Source organism: Hemitrygon akajei, chromosome 10 (assembly GCF_048418815.1).
Source record: "Hemitrygon akajei chromosome 10, sHemAka1.3, whole genome shotgun sequence".
NCBI lineage: Eukaryota > Metazoa > Chordata > Chondrichthyes > Myliobatiformes > Dasyatidae > Hemitrygon > Hemitrygon akajei.
In genome coordinates, this window is record NC_133133.1 from 21,371,397 (window position 1) to 21,392,885 (window position 21,489).

Genomic DNA, 21,489 nt, shown 5'->3' on the forward strand with positions numbered 1-21,489 from the left:
TTCAGGGGAACTCTCCCAAAAACTGAGGCCAAACAAGGACAGGAGAAGGAAGTGTGTGGTTCTCCAATAGTTAAAAGAGGATTTAGCATCATTCAGCCAGAAGGGGCGGGGAGAATTGAAAGCAGGAATAACAGAAATCCAGGCTCCAAAGGTTGTCCGGTGCGTGGCGTGAAGGGGTCAAATCTTACGGTTACTGTGTCCTGCAAGTTCCAAGGTAAAAAGAAGTTGGGAGCTAATAAAGTTCACTGCTGAATGGAAAGAACAGCGATTCAGTACAAATATCATGTGGTTAAATATTCCACCGATTGAAATAATTGCTTGACAGGAAGTTTAAACAAGCAAACATTAAGAATTAAGAAATAACTCTTTTGACCAAAGTTTTGCACAGGTATATAAATATTATTTCTTACATTTCCGAATTTTATTTTTCCTTAAATTAATTTTGAGTTAACGACTTGGATTTGCTAGCCCGGGCATGTTATGAATGATGAAGTTAGCGCTGCTGCATGCAAACTTAATTCATTCCTGATGTATACTTCAGTAACTGTCCAGCAATACAGGCTACGGTGCATAAGATCGAATAATTGTAACTTACCTTCATTCTCTCGGTAATTGGCTGTTTCATACATCCGTATAATTTGTTAAATTATTTAGGAAGTGTTGATTTAATTCCTCCCCTTTCACTTTTCCGCTATAGCAGTTCCGTGCGTTGAACAAGTTGGGGCATGTACCGAGGCACTAAGAGGGCAAAGCTCGCAGTTTATCCCACTGGCTTCAGACGCCCCGGCCGCATTATACGTGCCGTGTTAGATCTGCAGATTTCAGTCTCTCTAAAAACGTGGGCCGATGCACGGGTATATGATGTCAAAAAGCGGTGCAGGTTCAACTTAACAAAACTCTAGAGCGATGCACGCAACACTCTTGGACATTCCGGGACCTGGTTATTCTGGGACGTGATTACTTCACAGTAATATTTGGCAAGTTCCGTTTGGTCTTTAATTTTTTCCCCCCCTGCCTTAAGTGTTGCCAGTTTGTTTTTCACTGGTGTTAAATTGTGGAATTCTGTACATTCGCCAAACTCGCGGAAGGTTCAGTGCCTCTGCTCAGGAGATGTTACAGCAAAAAATTGAAACCAACATGAAGAAAGAACTGTTAAGAGAGGTGACCATGAGTGTCAGAATCAGGTTTATTATCACTGGCAAATGTTGTGATATCTGCTGTTTTGTAGTAGCAGTACAGAGATACATATGCAATATTTATGTATTAGTGTGTGTATATATATCAGTAAGTTAAATAAGAAATATTTTAAAAATTGCAAAAAGAGTGCAAAATAGTGAGGTGATGTTCATGGATTCATTGTCCATTCAGAAATCTGGCGGAAGGAAGAAGCTGTTCCTGAAATGTTGAGTGTGTTGTCTTCAAGTTCCGGTACCTTCTCCCTGATGGTAACAATAAGGATGCCCTGGATGGTCTTTGTGGCCAAAGAGGTGAATATTAGTAGAAGGAGCTGCAGAGGTGGTAGGTTCAGAGAGAGAATTCCACAGATCAGTCACAAGGCTGGTATGAATCAGATGAGTTTGTGAAGATTCGGTATATCATCTAAAACTTTGACAAGCTTCTATGAACTTCTCTGAACCTACTATGTCTGCAGAACTTCAATCCCTTTGGCCACACTCATTAAAGACCCCCAAGTTCTAAATGGCTGTTACCGGGAGAATACAGCTGGGAGATCCTGTGGGAGCCAAGAGAGTGTCTCTGCTGCTCTTGACTTTCAAGTAATTGGGGAAAAAGAAATGCATAGTAAATATAAATGGTGGAGGAACTCAGCAGGCCAGGCAGCGTCTATGGAGAAAAGTACAGTTGATGTTTTGGGCCCGTAGATGCTGCTGGTATGCTGAGTTCCTCCAACATTTTGTGTGTCTGTTGCTTGGATTTTCAGCATCTGCAGATTTTCTCTTGTTTGTAAATATTTTCTTAGCCTCTTTTGACTGCCAGCTGGTTAGGCATCAGGTAAAATCACACAAGGGCTGTAACTGAGCCTTTAGACACTGATTTAAAAGTAACGAGTCCTACCTGACGTCCACAAAGGGCAAAGTTAAAATGGCAGCAAGCAGGAGCAGGTCAAAACCACCCAAGTCAGTATTAACCTTGTTAGAAGCTAAGTACTAGCATGCATAAAAGATTGACTGACTGTCTGAAGTCAGACAGTGGTGATGAAAGGACTTGTCCCGAAACACCAACTGTTTATTCCTCTCCATAGATGCGGCCTGATTTGCCGAGTTCCTCCAGCACTTTGTGTGTGCTAGTGGGGATAAAGGGACCCTTTACAGGATGACTGCTGGTGACTCGTGGAGTTGCACATGGGTCACTGTTGGGACTGCAGTTTTTCACCTTATACAGTGATGATCTGGATGAAGCAACCAATGGCACTGTGGCCAGATTTGCAGATGATAGGTGAAGGGGCAAGTAGCATTACAGAGGCAGGAAGTCTTCAGTAGAACTTGGACAGATTGGGAGACTGGACAACAAAATGGCAGATGGAATACAGTGTTGGAAAGTGTGGGGTTGCGCACTTTGGTAAGAAGAATAATGGTGAAATGGGGAAAGAATTCACAAACAGGAGGTGGAAAGGGACTTGGGGGTCCTGGTTCAGGATTCCCTTAATGTTAAGTTGGTGTATGCATGAGAAGTAAATTAGGCAAATTTGAAAGGATTATAATAGTAAACCAAGGATGCAATATAGAGGCTTTATAAAGTGTTGGTTAGGTCGCACTTGGAATATTTTGGGTCCCATATCTGAGGAAAAATATGCTGGCCCTGAAGAGGGCCCAGAGAAGGTTTGCATGAATGATCCCAGGAATGAAAGGCTTAACTTTTGAGGAGTGCTTGATGCCTCTGGGCTGTAGTGAGTGAAGTTCAGAAGGATGAGAGGAGATCTCATTGAAAACTATTGGATACTGTCTACTGGAGGAGCTCAGGTAGTCAGAAAGCATCTATGGAGGAGAATGAACAGTTGATGTTTAGGGCTGCGACACTTCATCAGGACTGGATACAATCCTGATGAAGGGACTCAGTCCTAAAGGTCCGCTGTTTCTTCCAGCTCCATAGATGCTGCCTGACTTCAGTTCCTGCAGCATTCTGTGTGTGTTGTTCTGGATTTCCAGGCTCTGCAGAATCTTCTGTGTATCTAGTTAATGAATGGCTTGGATCAAGTGGATGTGGAGAGATTATGGAGTCAGAGGGGACAGCATCAGAGAAAAGGAATGCTCCCTTAAAACTGGGATGAGGAACTTCTTTAGCTAGATGGTGATAAATCTCTGGAATTCATTGCCATAGAGAGATGTGGAGGGTAAGACATTGGGTGCATTTTAGGCAGTGATTGATACAGACTCTCACATGGTGGATTGGATAGTGGACTACTTGACAGATAGACCTCAGTATGTGCGGTTGGGAGACTGTAGGTCTGACACGGTGGTAAGCAGCACAGGGGCGCCGCAGGGAACCGTACTCTCTCCGGTCCTGTTCACCCTGTACACATCAGACTTCCAATATAACTCGGAGTCCTGCCATGTGCAGAAGTTCGCTGATGACACGGCCATAGTGGGGTGTGTCAGGAATGGACAGGAGGAGGAGTATAGGAAACTGATACAGGACTTTGTGATATGGTGCAACTCAAACTACCTGCGTCTCAATATCACCAAGACCAAGGAGATGGTGGTGGACTTTAGGAGACCTAGGCCTCATATGGAGCCAGTGATCATTAATGGAGAATGTGTGGAGCAGGTTAAGACCTACAAGTATCTGGGAATACAGTTAGACGAGAAGCTAGACTGGACTGCCAACACAGATGCCTTGTGCAGGAAGGCACAGAGTCGACTGTACTTCCTAAGAAGGTTGGCGTCATTCAATATCTATAGTGAGATGCTGAAGATGTTCTATAGGTCAGTTGTGGAGAGCGCCCTCTTCTTTGTGGTGGCGTGTTGGGGAGGAAGCATTAAGAAGAGGGATGCCTCACGTCTTAATAAGCTGGTAAGGAAGGTGGGCTCTGTCGTGGGCAAAGTACTGGAGAGTTTAACATCGGTAGCTGAGCGAAGGGCGCTGAGTAGGCTACGGTCAATTATGGATAACTCTGAACATCCTCTACATAGCACCATCCAGAGACAGAGAAGCAGTTTCAGCGACAGGTTACTATCGATGCAATGCTCCTCAGACAGGATGAAGAGGTCAATACTCCCCAATGCCATTAGGCTTTACAATTCTACCGCCAGGACTTAAGAACTTTTTAAAAGCTATTATTAATGCTTTTTGAGATAGTGATTTAGATGCATATCATTTTTTTTTTACTGAGTTAAGTATTGTATGTAATTAGTTTTGCTACAACAAGTGTATGGGACATTGGAAAAAAAGTTGAATTTCCCCATGGGGATGAATAAAGTATCTATCTATCTATCTATCTATCTATCTATCTTGATTGTTAAGGGGATTAAGGGTTATGTGTGTAAGGCTGCAGTTGGAAAAAATTCAGCCATGATTGAATGGAAGAGCAAAGTTGATAGGTCAAATGGTCTCCATCTGCTCTGATATCTTATGGTCTATATGGCTATGCCTTTAATTTCCTTCTGTGCCTCATCAGACAGCTGGGGTGTTAAATAACCAGTCAGTGGACATACGAGACAAAGGCGAGAAACTGATTGGTATTATGCTTGTTGTTAAACTGCACCAAGGACCATATCCATGAAATGGGCTAAGCCAAGAGAAACATAACTCATATCTGTGTAGAAATTGTATAACAAAACAAATCTGAGTTATCCAATAATTTCAAACTACTTCTTAGACTTTACTTTGGCTAGATGATTACCTGCCGCTTGTTCTCAGAGATTCGATTCAAAGGGATCATTTCCACCAGAACAGAGGAATACATAATGAGCTTTTAACAGATGTGTCCTGGTCTTGAATTTTTTTAAAATTTTATATATTTCTTGCAGTCCTACTGTGTGTTTTAATAGTCAGAAAATTACTTTAAAAATTCACTTGAATTGCATTAACTTTCAGTTTCTTAAAAGCTCAAGGAGATCCAGATTGGTAATAATAGTTACAAATTATAGAGATCATTTTGTTTCATGTAATCAAGAAGACAATTTGCTTCAAGTTTCATTTCTGTCTGCACTTTTGTTCTCATTTACACCATTAGTACTCCATTAACCAGTGTCCTACAGACAAATGGAACATATGAGACTTGTCTGTGTGAACATTTTGGAAATCTCATGCTGCATTCCAAAGCAAAATGAGTGGAGGTACAAATTATACCTGACTGACATTTATTGCCAGAATGTAATATCATTGGTGAAAAAAGCCTATGTTCTAGTTAGGCTTTTGGGAGCAGTACTTCAGGAAGGACAAGACAAGGGAACAGGAACCAGTCCTTAGGGGGGGTCCAAAGTGGAAGGAGTGAGCATTTTCAAGTTCCTGGGTGTCAAGATCTCTGAGGATCTAACCTGGTCCCAACATATTGATGCAGCTATAAAGAAGGCAAGACAGCGGCTATATTTCATTAGGAGTTTGGAGAGATTTGGGTTGTCAGCTGAACACTCAAACTGTGGAGAACATTGTGACAGGTTGCATCACTCTCTAGTAAGGGGGGAGGGAGCTATTGCACAGGACTGAAATAAGCTACAGAAAGTTGTAAAATTAGTCAGCTGCATCTTGGGTACCAGCCTCCATAATATCCAAGGCATCTTTAAGGAATGATGCTTCAGAAAGGCAGCGTCCATTATTAAGGACTCCCATCACTCAGGACATGCCCTCTTCTCGTTGTTACCATCATTGTTACTTTCAGTATTTTAGGGTCAACTTCTTCCCTTCTGCCATCGGATTCTTAAATGAAAAGTGAACCCATGAACATGACCTCACTTTCTAAAAATATATAATTTCTGTTTTGCACTATTTAAAATCTAGCTGTTTAATATACATATACTTACTGTAATTGATCTACTTATTTATCTTTCTATATTATCATGTATCGCATTGTACTGCTGCTGCTAAGTTAACAAATTTCACGACACATGCCAGTGATAATAAACCCGACTTTGATTCTAATTTTGTTTTGCTTTGGACTAAAATTTTGAAAACTTAAGCATTCATTGAGTTAAATATGATTTCTTCAGACTGAGCAGATTGACAGATTATCAGTTCAGTATTGTCATTGAGCACAGGGGAGTGGATTAGGTGGAACTCCTTCAAAGAGCCTACTGGTGAAGCAGAGTTGTTCTGACACACAGGGTGGTTAAGCCAGAATGAACTGCTTCTTAAGTTAAAATTAAATAAATGTTTGAAGTAGAGGAATGAATAACAAGGGTGTATGTTAGCTTTGGATTGCTCTGGAACTGTGTGGGAACTGACCAATGGATTGAAGTGCATGTGGCTGTGAAGTACTTTGGAATCCCGATGTCTGTAAACATAAAGTGCAGAATATAGGGAACCTGCCTTAAAGTAAGTGATCTTGGGAAAGTATACTGTTAGTGGAATCGGTGACAAATTAAGTAAATAGGATGGCAAATGCTAATTTTAGTTAAGTTAGCAGCAGTTTTTTTTTCTGTTACAATCACATAATTCAACAGATCGCTATGTACCCCTGTGATCAATCTTTACAGGAAATTTACTTCCGCTCTCCTTTCATCATGGGATTGAGTATTACATCATATACTGATTAATTTCTTTACAAAAGACCCAAAATAATGAAGTTTGTTTTTAGAATGTGTAATTTGAGTACGTGGTTCTTGGTAGTATCTTGAGGTCACTATCAAATCCATGTTACCAGTCATCGTCCCTTGATCTCCATCCTATCTCAGACACGTGTTCCCTCTATCCCTCCTTTCCCCTTTTCTGCAAGTTTAATTGTGCCTTTTTTTTTTACTTCTAATTGTGCCCAGTTCTGAGGGATGGCCTTTGACCTGAAATGTTGCTGCCTGGTCTGCTGATCTGTTTTCAGCCTTTTCACTTTTGCTTTACAATTTCCAGCAGCTTCAGTTCTTATTGCTTTTAGTTATATATTCGTTGTTCTTGTAGCTCCGCTGGTAGTGATATCACCTCTGAATCATTAGGTGTGGCATGTGTGCCCTACTCCAGAGTCTTGACCACAAAAATCTCAGCAGAAGTTCATGTTTTCCTCCATGGGCATTGCATGATCAGAAGGGTTTCAAACCAGACTTTCAAGCTGTATGTCCCAGACTCAAAGTCAAAGTAAGTTTATTATTAAAGAACACTTATGTCACCATGTACTTGAGATTCATTGCCAGCATCAGCATTCACAAAAGAACAAATGCAATAGAACCAGTGGAAAAACTACACACAAAGACTTGCAAGCAACCAATATTCAAAAGAAGAGAAAATATGCCATCAACTAATCAATCGAATAAATAAATACTTCCAAGAACGTGAGTTGGAATCCTTGAAAATGAATCCATAAGTTGTGGAATCTGTTCACAATTGAGGTGACTCCTACCCTACTGGTGAAATCAGTTTTCCTTAATTTCCCCAATTCCCCTCTCAATTAGTTTAATGTAATGCCCCAAAATTTTTCATCATTGCTAAGGGAAATCAGTTCTTCCTGTTTGCTCACAGAATCCGGATGAAGAGTGTCAACCCCAAACGTTGACTTTTCCCTCCACAGATGCTGCCTGACTCACTGATTTCCTCCAGCAGCTCATTCTTTACTCCAGGTTTCAGCATCTGCAGACTTCTGTGTCTTCATAATTTTATATACCTTAATTAACTCTTCCCTTGACATCCAAAGAGCCAAATCCAATCCTTTCTCATTGAAAATATTTTACGTAAACACGAGATTCTGCAGATGCTGGAAATCCAGAGCAATACATACTGCACAAAATGCTGGAGGAACTCAGCGGGTCAGGCAGCATCTATGGAGAGGAATAAACAGTTGATGTTTCAAGCTGAAGCCTTTAAATCAGGATTGAGTTCTTTGCATTCCTGGCAGATCCTTAAGCTAATTCTTTACACCCACTGTAATACATCACTTTATCGTGACCAGAATGGAATATGGTGTTCGTGTTGTGGTGTGCCTAGCCTAGTCTATACAATTCTAGCCTGAGTTCCCAGTTTTTGTGTTCTATGTCTCTACTAAGCATTTTGTACATCACTAATACTAACCTATCAACCAATTCCACAACATTTCCATATCCACAGATATGCATTCCAAGGTCCATGATTTTCCACACCTCGCACTAACTTCTCATTTGTTGTAAACTCCTCTGTCTTCTGGTGTCTTACACTTCATCAGGTGGAATCTTATGTATCGTTTTTAAAATTTTTGTTTTTATTTAACTTTTGTGCTCTTTATCTTATTGGGGTTTTTTTGTGCTGCATTGCTGCAGTGGATCAGAGGTAACAATTATTTTGGTCTCCCTTACACTTGTGTACAGCAAATGACATTAACCAATCTTGACTCTTGAATGGAATTATACTGGCTGCATTTCAATCCAGCTGAACATTCCATCAATTTTATCCTTCTGTTTAAAGATTTATTCCTCCTACTTTTAACTTATTCATTAATAAAGGCGACACAAGCCAAATTCTGAGCCTTTGGGATCCCTACTGAAAACAGCCTCCCAGTCACAGCAACACTACTTCACTGTCATTGTTTGTTATATTTATTAATCAGTTGACTAATAATTTGAAATAGAATGATGTTTGCAGACAAATCAAAAATTGGCAAAGGGATTGAAAGTAGGGTGGGGGAGAGTGGAAAGTAGATTTAAGTTACAGGAGAACATTGATAGACAAGACAGCAGGGCAAAATACACTCAGTGGCCATGTTATTAGGTACAGTTGTACGCTTCGTTAATGCAAATATTTAATCAGCGATTCATGTGGCAGCAACTTAATGCATAAAAGCACACAGACATGGTCAAGAGGTTCATTTGTTGTACAGACCAAATATCTCAATGGGGAAGAAATGTGATCTAAGTGATTTTTTTTAAAAAATCACTAATTTTTATTGCAACATTGACAAATTACGTTCAATACAACCAGTTGCCGATTACATTTTGACTGTTTAACCCAGCCCCCCCCCCAACCCTCATCTCCAACCCCCTCTCCCCTCCACCAACCAACTGAATAGTAGTGCATACACAAACAGAGCATTCCTATTTTAACAGAAGATCTTTTAAGTTAGATATCAAATCTGTCCACATTAAGATTGTGTTTGGGGGTGCATTATTTACTCTTGCTGATGATAATTCCAGGTAAGAAATGTCCAAAAAGCTCCAAAGCCAGTGAGTATTTGAAATATCATGAGGAGGTTTTCAACGCTGGACTACAATCTTCTTAGCTGCAGTCAGATCTGCCAGCCAGATTTTGCATGCATTTTTCCATAAGGGAAAGGTGGAAGTTATCATTTAGAAGATGTACAGCGGGGTCCATTGGTAATTGTACCCCCGTTAGTTCTGTAACAGTACTAATAACCTTCCCCCATAAACCAAAAACCCCTGGACATTCCCATACAACATGTATAAAAGAGCCAACGGTTCCGTGGGAGCAAAATGAGCAATATGGGTCAGGAACCAGTTCCATTTGATGTCTAATTCTCAGTGTTAGATATGCTCTATGACAAAATTTCAAGTGTATATACCGCTGATTTGGGTTTTTCGAAGCACCGGCAGCACTATCCCAAATCGCATCCCAGTCCAAGTCTTGTCCCAATTCAGATATGTCCCTATCCCAGGCTTTCATTCCTGATGTGGGCATATATTTCTGGGAATTTAATTTGTCACAGATATATGACACTATCTGTCTTGGAGCACTCTGTATTCAACTTTAAATAGGATGGTCCTTTAAATCTGACCCCCAGGGAACCCCATAGGCTTTACAAGCTGATCTTACTCTAAAGTCGAAGAAAAGAGAGTGTTTATTAATATTATATTGAGATACCAGTTCTTGAAAGCTAAGGATAGAACTTGCCCCATTAATATTTGAAGAGTAGTAATACCTTTATCCTCCCAAGTTCTGTTAGTGAATGGTTTCCCCCCAGATAGAAAATGATTACTGTTCCGTAATGGAGATGATTTGCACCATACACTTTTAAATTTTAGGAATTTTTCTGCTGCTCTAAACACTTGTAGCATATGGCTTAAAATTGGACTGTAGTACAAATCACATTTTTTAGTAGACATACCTATAAGGAGAAAGTGATCTGAGTGATTTTGACAGTGGAATGATTGTTGGTGTCAGACGGGGTGGCTTGAGTATCTCAAAAACTGCTGATCTCTTGGGATTTTCACACACAACAGTCTCTAGAGTTTACAGAGAATGGTGTGAAAACAAAGAACAAAAACTTTCAGTGAGTGGAGTTCTGTGGGTGAAGACACCTTGTTAATGGGAGAGGGGAATGGATAGACTGGTTCAAGCTGACAGGAAGGTGACAGTAGCCATGCATTACAACAGTGGTGTGTAGAAGAGCTTCTCTGAATGCACAACACATTGAACTTTGAAGTGGATGGTCTACAGCAGCAGAAGCCCACACCAGGTACCTGTTCCTAATAAACTGGCCACTGAGCATATGTAGCTTCTGGATCCAGTTTGCAACTCTTCCTTGGATGCCATGAGCTTTTACTTTTGACCAGCTGCCAACTGGAGTTTCATCAAAAGCCTTGCTGGAACCTGTGTAGATCACATCACATGCACTGCCTTCATGGACCGTATAATTGTCTCAAGAAATACAATCCATAGTTAGACATAATATTCCTTTAAGAATGCCTTTGTCACTGTCACTAATTAATATCTGCCTTTCTTAAATGAAGGATTATACAGTCCTTCAGAATTGGTTTAAATAATTTCTCAACCACCAAAGTTAAACCAATCGGTTTGTAACTGTTTGTTTATCTCTTTCTCCCTTTCTTTAAAAGAAAACTTGGTACAATGTCAGCAGGTTTCCCAATCTCTGGCCTTTGTCCAGAAGCTGAGGCGATTGGAAAATGACTGTCAGAGACTCTGTAATTTCCTTCCTCCTTTTAGCAGTCTGGAACACATTTCATCTAGGCCTAGTGATTCATCTAAATCCAAAAATGCTATTACTCTTAAAACTTTTTCTTTTTTATTATTTTTAAATTGGTCTAATAATTCTCAGTGGTAAACCTTTACCATAACATTGGTATCAGCTCCATATTCTTTGAGGAACAATTGAAAATGTTCAGTGAGAAATTTATCTCATCTCTAAACGTTATTTTGTTAATCTCTAATAGGTCCTCTTTGAATGATCCTCTTGCACTTAAACTGATGATTAAAAAGAACCTTTGAAATTTATTTTATTTGGTAGGATTTTCTTCATGTCCTTTATTTTCCTAATACCTCTTTTAATGCCATCCTAGCATTTTTTATTCTCTTCCCATCTTTTGGCAGTGTTAAACTCTTGCCTGAGATAAGCTTTCTTGTTATCATTCTGTGCATCTCGTTCAGGGGATAAAAGATAGTACAATCTCACCCTTTTTCTTCACACTGAGCCCCTTGAATTCCCTCCTTGACTCTTTCCCACTGCTGTGTCATTCATTTCTACTTGAGTACGTGTCTCCAGTCTGCCTTTGCTACATCACATCTTATCAAAAGAGGATTTGCCTTGCAACAATATAGACGTTTTAATTCCTGTTTTATCTTCATCCTTTCCAAAGCTATGGTAAATTGTACAATTTTTTTTTGGCAGCAATTATAATTCAATTATTCTCTCACTGATTATTCTCCAGTCGCCTGGCTTCATTATCTGATACTTGTGTAGTATTCTCCATGGCTCACCCACCTTAAAGGACATCCTTTAGCAATTCTCTGATTATGGTTCTGTAAATTTTATAGTTAATATTTCAATAATTGAAACACCTCACTAATATTCTCCAATTTCTTTTGTTTCCTATATCAGAAGTCTGCCCACAACTTTGCTCTTCTGTCTCTCTCATTTGGATGTCTAGTTCCAGCAGCGTGATTGACTTGTTTTTTCAGTCCAGCCATTAAAACTTTGAAATATCGTATGCAGTTCTGGTTGGCGCATTATAGGAAGAATGTGGAAGCTTTGGAGGGGTGTAGAAGAGGATCACTGGGATGTTGCTTGGATTAAAGAGTATTAACTGTTTGGAGAGTTTGGACAAACATGGAATGTTTTCTCTGGAGTTTCGGAAGTTGAAGGGTGAACTGACAGAAGTTTATAAAATCATAAAGGATGTGGATAAGAAACATTGTCAGAGTGTGGGAGTGTCAATTATTAGAAAGCTTGGGTTAAATGTAAGAGAGGGAAAGTTTAAGTTTAACAAGGTTTTTTTAATGCAGAGTGGTGAGTCCAGCTGAAGCTGTGGAAGCTGAAATCAAAGGTTTCAAAGGTACATTTAATGTCAGCAAAATGTATACAATATACATCCTGAAATTCTTTTTCTTTGCAATCATCTATGAAAACAGAGGAGTGCCCCAAAGAATGAATGACAGTTAAATGTTAGAACCCCAAAGCCTCCTCAGCTTCCCCCTCCCATGTATAAGCAGCAGCAAAGCAACGACCCCCCTCCCCACCAGCAAAAAAAGCATCAGCACCCCCCCCACCGAGCACTCAAGTGTGCAGCAAAGCATCAATAAAGACACAGACTTGCAGTACCCCAAGGACTACTCGTTCACCCAGTAATTCTGCATACCACAGGCTCTCTCTCTCCCTAATAAGGGAAAAAGAGGTGTCCCCATTTCACAGCGAGAGGGGAGACACAAATAACTCACCTGATTGAAGATGCTAAAAGTCCATTGCGTCGACTTTTCTGAGCTCTGTGTCCAAAGAACTTGCGTCTCTGGGCACACAGCCAGCAGCCAGCCAGCTGCTTTCGATCTTCCATGTACTCCCGCGACACACCAGGTTCCTGCCGAGGCACCGACTTTGAGACCGCCCGCCTCCAGAGCCATGAGATCTCAGAACCCTGAAGGCGCACCAGTCTTCTAGGCCACGTTCTTGGCCTAACAAGTAGCATTCCCGCAGAGAACCAAAGTCAGCGTGCAACTGCAGGTCAGGGTCTTTAAAAGAACCCAGAAAGGGAAAAATAGAGACATTAAAGACAGAAATAGAGCTGTGGCTGAAGATGCAAGCAAAAGAGTCGCCGTTAGGTGCCATCATCTCCTAAGCTCCACTGTTTGATAGAAGTCATTAGGAGGCATTTAGACAGGCACAAGCACAGAAGGGGATGAAGGAACATAGACCCAGTGCAGCCAAAGTGGATCAGTTTAGACTGGCAGCTTGGTTGGCACAGAGTTTGGAGGGTGCCTGGAATGCCCCGCCTAGAGTGGTGGTAGAGCCAGAAATATCAGAAACTTTTAAGAGACCCTTTAATAGGCACACAAATCTGAGGGAAATGGAGGGGTTTGGACATTGTGCAGGTAGAAGAGATCAGTTTAATTAACTGTGTGGTTACTAATTTAGTTAGTTTGGCACAACATGGTGCGCCAACGGGCCTATTCTTGTGCTGTACTGGTCTATGTTCTATAAAGCATATCACAATGAACCTCGAGGCACATCCTACTCTATGATCAATGAAGACAAAAATTGTTTTTTAAAGTAGTAGAATTATTGCTTTGTTGTGTGAACTCAGGTTTGGTGAGTGGGGACAGAAGACACATTACTGTTAAGTAGATTATTTATTTACAGGACAAGGCAGACACTAAACATTCAGTGAACCCTTTGAGTTACACTCGGTTACAAACTTTTTAAATTGAGTGCCTGAAGTAGCAGGACAAATCAAATACTAAACATACACACAGTTGCAAATACTTAGCCTGGGCCCTCTTTACCTTAGCACACCGCCACTACTGACCGTTTCCCTGGCACCCTTGACTACCTAGTCCAAGGTGATTCAGAGAGTGAAAAGGTTACTGTGTGCTAGATTTAAACTCTACTGGCGCCATGATGTCATCAGCTAAAAACACCACCTCCCATGGGGAGCATCTCTCAATGAGTGGGTAAATTGGACACTTACTACAACAGGTTAACATAGCATGGGTTAACATACAAAATTTAACTATACCAGGATACCAAGCAGCAGTAAGTCAAGGCAGCTGGACTTGCTCTGTCGTCCAGAAGCTGTTTCACCACTCATCCGAGAAGCTTTTTCAATTCTAATCCACGGTGGGTAGCTTTCCGGCTTATAAACTCTGCAAGTTGTTTAAAGGTATACCAATCACATGAGGGTCATTAAAAGTTTTAGAGGTAATGAGATGGTCATCTTTGCATGGATGGAGGTGTGAACTGTTGTGGAGACGCTGGGGTAGAGATGTTATGTTGACTGCATTGTAAGTATCTGATAGGTACTGTTGTACCCCATCCCCTTTATTCAGGGGTGGGTTTTCCAGTCTGACAAAGAAGGCTTCTTTAGCCCTGCTTTCAAACCACTTGTCCTCCCTGTCCAAAATGTGCATATTGTTATCATCAAAGGAATGTCCCTTATCTATTAGGCATAGATAAAACTAATGACCCTCTCATTACCTCTATGACTTTTAATGATCCTCATGTGATTGTTATAACTTTAAATTACTCGTACAGTTTATAAGTCGGAAAACTGATGGCCATGGATTAGAATGACAAAGCCTCTCAGATGAGTGGCAAAATGTCTTCTAGACTACACTGCAAGTCTAGTTGCCTTGATTTACTATTGCTTGATATACAATGACCTGGGTGACTAGGAACCTTTATAGACATGTACCAGTGATGCACAATCAATAACTCCAAAAGACTGGAAGTAGACTAAATACTGAAAGGCTTTTATTAGCTGTAAAATGGAGCACGTCCATGCCGGATGACTGTGGGAGGAGCAGTGACACAATCACCTTTATCCAGGGGTCTGTGGGAGGAGCCACAGGAGCAGTCAGCAGAGGGACGTGTCCAGACAGATATACATGGTTTACCACAACCAGGATGCCAGAATGCATGCAGGATTCCTTGGAAGACACATGCTTAGATTTACTTTGTGTGAATTAATGCTATAGCCACGTTCAGCAACACAGCAGGGGGGAGGGGGATAACCCAGTCAATTCACCATTGGATCATGCTTCAAAGTTCTCTAATTATACATAAATAAGGGAAAAAAGCTTACCTCACACCAGTAGTAAGAAGGATTTCCAGAACCAGATGCTAAAAGTTGTGCTTGTTTTTCAGGTTGGAAGTCCTGGCTATCAGGAAGAAGAATTGGAAATGGGACTGCTGTGTGAGCTCCTCGTTTTCTTCAGTCTGGTATGTATTTGTAGTGTGTGGAATTGTGGAGATGCCTTTAAGTATAGAGTGTGCCATATGGTATGATGGATGACCATCCAGTGAAGATTGTGATTGACGTGGGTGTGGATCATTACTTAATAGATTGTAACATTCATAGTATCAGAGAATCAGAACACTACAGCACAGAAACAGGCCCTTTCACCCATCTAGTCCATGCCAAGCTATTATTCTGTCTATTCACAATGACCCGCACCTTGACCATAGCCCTCCATTCCCCTCCCATCCAAATCGAATCTGCATCCACCATTTCTGCTGGTTTCACACTATCACCACCCTCTGAGTGAAGAAGTTCCCCTCTAGTTCACCTTTCACCCTTAACCGATAACCAGTTGTCTTGTCTCAGTGGCAAAGCCTGCTTGCATTTACCCTATCTATGCCCCTTATAATTTTGTATGCCTCTATCAAATCTCTGCTCCTTCTGCTACATTCCAGGGAATAAAGTCCTGATCAATTTAACCTTTCCCTGTAACTCAGGTCCTGAGGTCTTGGTAGCATTCTTTTAAAATTTCTCTGCATTCCTGAGCAGTTTTCAGTGTGACTCGATTGGTGGACCCCAAAACCAGGTATACACTGGGGAGGGGGCTGCAAACTGTTGGGGAAACGTCTGGCATTGTTCAGTATGATATGTGAGATGACAAATATGGATGCCACTCACATTGTGCTTTAATTTGGTGGCAATTCATAGTGTTGGAGTAGTGCTCGGGTATCTCCAGTATCTTCTGTGCAAGTGTTTCTTCAACTTGTACAACGGCATTGCTGAGTATGGGCGTATTTTTTCATTTGTTTGAGAGCCAAGCTATTTCCTATCAGAGGACCAGTGCCCTTTGCACTTAAGCTGATAGGAGAGGAAAGTGAGCCATAGGAGAAAGGGGAGGGGGATGGGGGTTGATAATATAATCATATAACAATTACAGCATGGAAACAGGCCATCTCGGCCCTTCTAGTCCGTGCCGAACGCTTACTCTCACCTAGTCCCACCTACCTGCACTCAGCCCATAACCCTCCATTCCTTTCCTGTCCATATATCTATCCATTTGTTTTTCAAATGACAGGTAATAGCTAGGTTAGAAGAGAGGGGAATAGAAAAGGAGGAAAGGGCAGAAACTTATTTGGGGGGTGGAAAAGGTGGTGATGGTGGTGTTGGATGTGAAAGAGCTGACTAATCTATTGAAATTTACTCCTGTCTATATGTATATTTCAGACCTTGCCAGAGGAGCTAGAGTTTAGCAACCATATAGGAATCTCATTCACAAGTTGTTAAACAAAGGGGGCCCCTGACTCTTTGAAGCGCATATCAACCAGCAGAGATTAGTGAGTCCACCCAGGTCCACGACAGCATGTCGAAGTTAGTGTGACAATTGTGCTTTGCACAAGGTTACCTTATGAAGAGGACCTTTTAATGATTAAAGTGCTTCAAGTAAAGATATTCCTTTAGTTATGGGATGGGTGTAGCCATCACCTACATGATGGACTCGGGCAGTGAGTTCTCGACTGTGTCTGCTTCCCACACCCTCGCCGCCAGTGAGGAAATTGTGAAGGTAGCAAGAGAGGCTACGGCCATCAATTTGGCTTTACCCAATTTCAGATTTCATTTGTTGGGCATCTTTTCACTTTGGTCATAGGTTCTGAACCACTCTGGCAAATTTCAAACCAAAGTTGGCCATTCCAGAGTCTGGGACTGCCTGACTATTTGTTACATCTGAACCACATTTTTGAGTACTGCGCCTCAGTGCAAAGTACTGGTGGAGATGAAACCCAGTTGCTTGTGAGGGGTGGCAGTATTATTTGGACCTGGGTACTTTACAGCTGCAGGCTGTTGACTATGATTTTTCAGTGATGGGTGAGGAAGTTGCTGGGGACTTGCAGGAATGTTCCTTTGATGGAGATGTATGAATATACCTTGCTGACGTGTGAGAGGGTCTAGAGACCCAGTCCATCTTGCAGAGGCAGCATGAGCTTTTGGTCAGTCATGGTTGTATGACATGAAGCCACAAAACAGTGGTTAGAGTTCTAGTGTTAAAGGAACAGGACCTTTTGTCTACCTTACATTGAGGTAGAGTAGCACATCACAGTACAGGCCCTTTAGCCTATGATGTGCTGACCTTCTAATCTACTCCAAAATCAGTCTAAAATCCTTCTACTATAAAATCCTTCCCTGTCAAAGAGCCCTCCATTTTTGTTGCATGCATGTGCCTGTAAAAGTGTTTCTTAAATGTCACTAATGTAACTGCCTCTACCCTTACCCCTACCCCTGGCAACACTTTCCATACATCTACCACTTTTTGTATATACAGTCGGCCCTCCTTATCCGCGGGTTCCGTATGCGTGGATTCAACCAGCCGTGGATCGGGAAAACCTGGAAGTTCTCTCTCCAGCACCCGTTGTTTGAGCATTGCTTGTTTGCCTCACGTCTCGTGTACAGACTTTTTTCTTGTCATTATTCCTTAAACAATATAGTGTAGCAACCAATTACATAGCATTTACATTGTATTAGGTATTATAAGTAATCTAGAGATGATTTAAAGTATACGGGAGAATGTGCGTAAGTTATATTCAAATACTGTGTCATTTTATATGTGGAACTTGAGCATTTGCGTTTTTTAGTATCCGCGAGGGGTCCTGGAACCAATCCCCTGTGGATAAGGAGGGCTGACTATATTTTAAAAAAAAAGCTTATCTCTGACATGCCCTCTGTACTTTGTTCCAATCACCTTAAGGTTATTTCCCCTTGTATTAACTGTTACTGCCATGGGGAAAATTACTTGATTTATGCCTCTTATCATCTTATACACCTGTATCGATTCGTATCTCATCCATTTTCCCTCCAAAGAGAAAAGTCAAACCACACAAATTATCCTCAATCTAGGCAGTGTTCTGGTAACCCTCTACACCCTCCTTAAAGCTTCCACATCCTTCCTATAATGAGGCGACATGAAATAAACGCAATACTCCAAGTTTGGTGTAATCAGGGTTTTATAGAGCTGCAATATTACCATTAAAGTTATTCAACTTGACTATGGCAACCACCAAACACCCACTTAATATTAATCCCTTTTATCACCAATTGGTCTGTAGCCCTTAATGTCTCAACATCTCCAGTGCTTATCTATGCACTTGAAGTGTGGCAAGTTCAACTTGCTACCTGTTTCAACTTTTACTGCAGGTCATTTATATCAAAGTTCAAAGTGAATTTTTTTATTGGGTTACCTACATATCACCACATACAACCCTAAGATTCTTATTTATGCTTAACAAATCTATAGAACAGTAACTGTAAACATAGAACATAGAATATTACAGCACATTACAGGCCCTTTGGCCCACGATGTTGTGACAACCCTCAAACCCTGCCTCCCATATAATCCCCCACCTTAAATTCCTCCATATACCTGTCCAGTAGTCTAGGAACACCAGGAATTATAAACTGTAAACAAATGCAGATATAAATAATGAGCATGAAATAACAATATAGCAGAGTCCTTAAATGAGTGTAGCTATCCCCTTTTGTTCAAGAGCCTGATGGCTGAAGGGTAGTAGTTGTTCTTGAACCTGGTACCTTGTACCTGTTGGCAGCAGCGAGGAAAGAGCATGCCTTGGTGGTGAGGATCTTTGAAGATTATTGCTTTTCTACGGCAGCTTTTCATGTAGATGTGCACAGCGGTTGGGAGGGTTTTACCTGTGATGTACTGGGCTAATTCCACTACCTTTGTAGGATTTTCTGCTTAAAGGCATTGGCGTTCCCATATCAGACCGTAAGGCAGCCTGTTAGCACACTTGCTGCCACACATCTATAGAAGTTTGTCAAGGTTTTTGATGACATGCCAAACCTTTGCAGACTCTTGAGGAAATAGAGGTGCTGTCTTGCTTTCTTCACAATTATATTTTTTCTGTATATGATGCACTCAGGACAGGCCCTCTGAGATAGTGACACCCAGGAATTTAAAGTTACTGACCAGCTCCACCTCTGATCCTCCGGTGATTACTGGCTCATGGACCTCTGTCTGGTTTCCCTCTCCTGAAGTCTACAGTCAGTTTCTTGATCTTGCTGATATTGAGTGAGAAGTTGTTGTTAAGACACCAAACTCCCTCCTGTCTGCTAATTCATCACCATCTTCGATACAGGCTACAACAGTGGTGTCATCAGCAAACTTGGATGTGGTGTTGGATCTGTGCTGAGCCACACAATCATGGGTGTAAAGCGAGTACAGCAGGCGGCGAAGTACACATCCCTGTGGTGCTCCTGTGCTGATGGAATTTGTAGAGGAGACGTTTTTGCCAATCTGAACTGACTGGGTGTACAAATGGGGAAATCCTGGATCCAATTGCACATGGGGGCATTGAGGCCTAGGTCTTGGAGTTTACTGATTAGTTTTGAGGGGATGATGTGTTATATGCTGAGCTCTAATGAATGAAGAGCATCCTGATGTATGCATTTTTGCTGTCCAGATGTTCGTGGGTTACCACGCTCTTCTTGGACACCGGTACAACTGAATCCTCCTTGAAGCAGGTGGGTACCACACGTAGCCAGAGCAAGAGGGTGAAGATGTCAGTGAATACACCAGCCAGTTCAGTTGGTTGGCACAGGTCTTCAGTACTCACCCAGGTACTCCATCTGGACCAGTTGCTTTCCTTGGATTTGCTCTCTTGAAGGCAGACTGCTCGTCACTTCAGATACTAAGACGAAAGAATCATCAGGAGATATGGGGGTGGTGATAGTTCCGTCCAGTACTGGGGATCAAAGTGAGCATAGAAGGCACTGGGCTCATCTACGTGAAGCTCTTCTGTCCCCAATGTCACAAGAATTAGCTTTGTGGGAGGGTGTGGCATTCAAACCATACCAGAGCTTTCAAACATCCTTCGTTGATTCCAGTCTAGTCCAGAATCCCCACTTTGCCTGAGAGATGACTTTCAGGAGATCATACCTGCACTTCTTGTAGCATTCTTGATCTCCAGACTTGAATGCCTCTGATCTGGCTCTCAGCAGATTCCGGATTTCATTGTTCATCCAGGGCTTCTGATTGGGGGAAAACCCTGAATGATTTTGTGGGGACACACAGAACCCTTGTGGTCATTCAGATACTCAGATGAGTTCTTGAACACAGCCCAGTCCACTGATTCGAGGCAATCCTGTAACCATTTCTCAGCCTTCCATGACCACCTCTTAATTGTCTTGCTCTCTGGAACCTTGCTCTTCAGGCTCATTCTGTATGCAGGTAGTAGGAGTACAGCCAAATGATACGACTTGCCAAAATGCGGTCTTGGGAAGGAATGATAGGCATTCATTATCATGGTGTAGCAGTGGTCTAGTGTGTTGGGACCTCTGGTGTTACAGGTTACATGCTGGTGATAATTGAGCAGCGTTTTCTTCAAATGGGCCTGTTTAAAGTCGCCATCTATAATTTGAAATGTGTCAGAATGAGCTGTTTCTTGTTTACAGACAACATTGTGCAGTTTCTCGAGTGCTTGCTTTAATCGGCTGTTGGTGGTATTGAAACTGCAGACAGGGTCACAGCTGAGAACTCCTGAGGCAAATAAAATGGTCTACATTTAATCGTTAGAATTTCTAAATCAGAGGAGCAAGAAGTTGACATAACACCAATGTCCATGCACCAACAGGAACAGATTAAAAAGCATATACCGCCACCTCTTTCCTTACAGGAATTCACGGTTCGATCCATTCTGAAAACTAAAACATTCTGGTCATATCACTGCATCCAGTGTATCCACATTTAACCAAGTTTCAGTGTAACAAACAATTGAGATTGATCTCATTTGCCTCTGATACAGTAGCCTTGACATGAGATGATCAATCTTTTTTATCCCAGTGACTGCACATTCGCTAACAAGATGATAGGTAAAGGAGGCTTCATCCCTCTATGCTTCAGCCTGGTTTGAATTTTGCCTCTCCTGCTGTGTTTTCGTCACAACTGTGAGATGTCACACGGGATAACATACAGTAGAGCTAGACATCTGACTCCAAATAGCTTTACTAGAAGGCATTGCCCCAGAGTTTCACATACTTTTTCCAACAAATACGTGTTATATTGGATCATTTTTCACAATAAATGAATGAGTATAATGTGTTTTGTGTTATCTAGTTTTAGGTCTTGCATGAAGATCTGATCATATTTTAGGTCATACTTGTGCAAAAATAGAGAAACTTCGACAGGGTTCATAAACGTCATAGCACCACTAAA

The 21,489-nt window shown here is 41.5% G+C and overlaps 1 protein-coding gene across 1 annotated transcript in view; it reads left to right on the forward strand.

Moving 5' to 3' along the window:
- Window positions 1–371: 371 nt before the first annotated feature.
- eda2r (ectodysplasin A2 receptor) overlaps window positions 372–21,489 on the forward strand; it is a 71,106-nt gene continuing 49,988 nt past the window's right edge. The window contains exons 1-2 of the mRNA XM_073057892.1: window positions 372–388; window positions 15,176–15,250. Coding sequence (XP_072913993.1) covers window positions 15,212–15,250 — 39 coding nt within the window. The 5' untranslated portion in view covers window positions 372–388; window positions 15,176–15,211. The remainder of the gene's footprint in view (window positions 389–15,175; window positions 15,251–21,489) is intronic.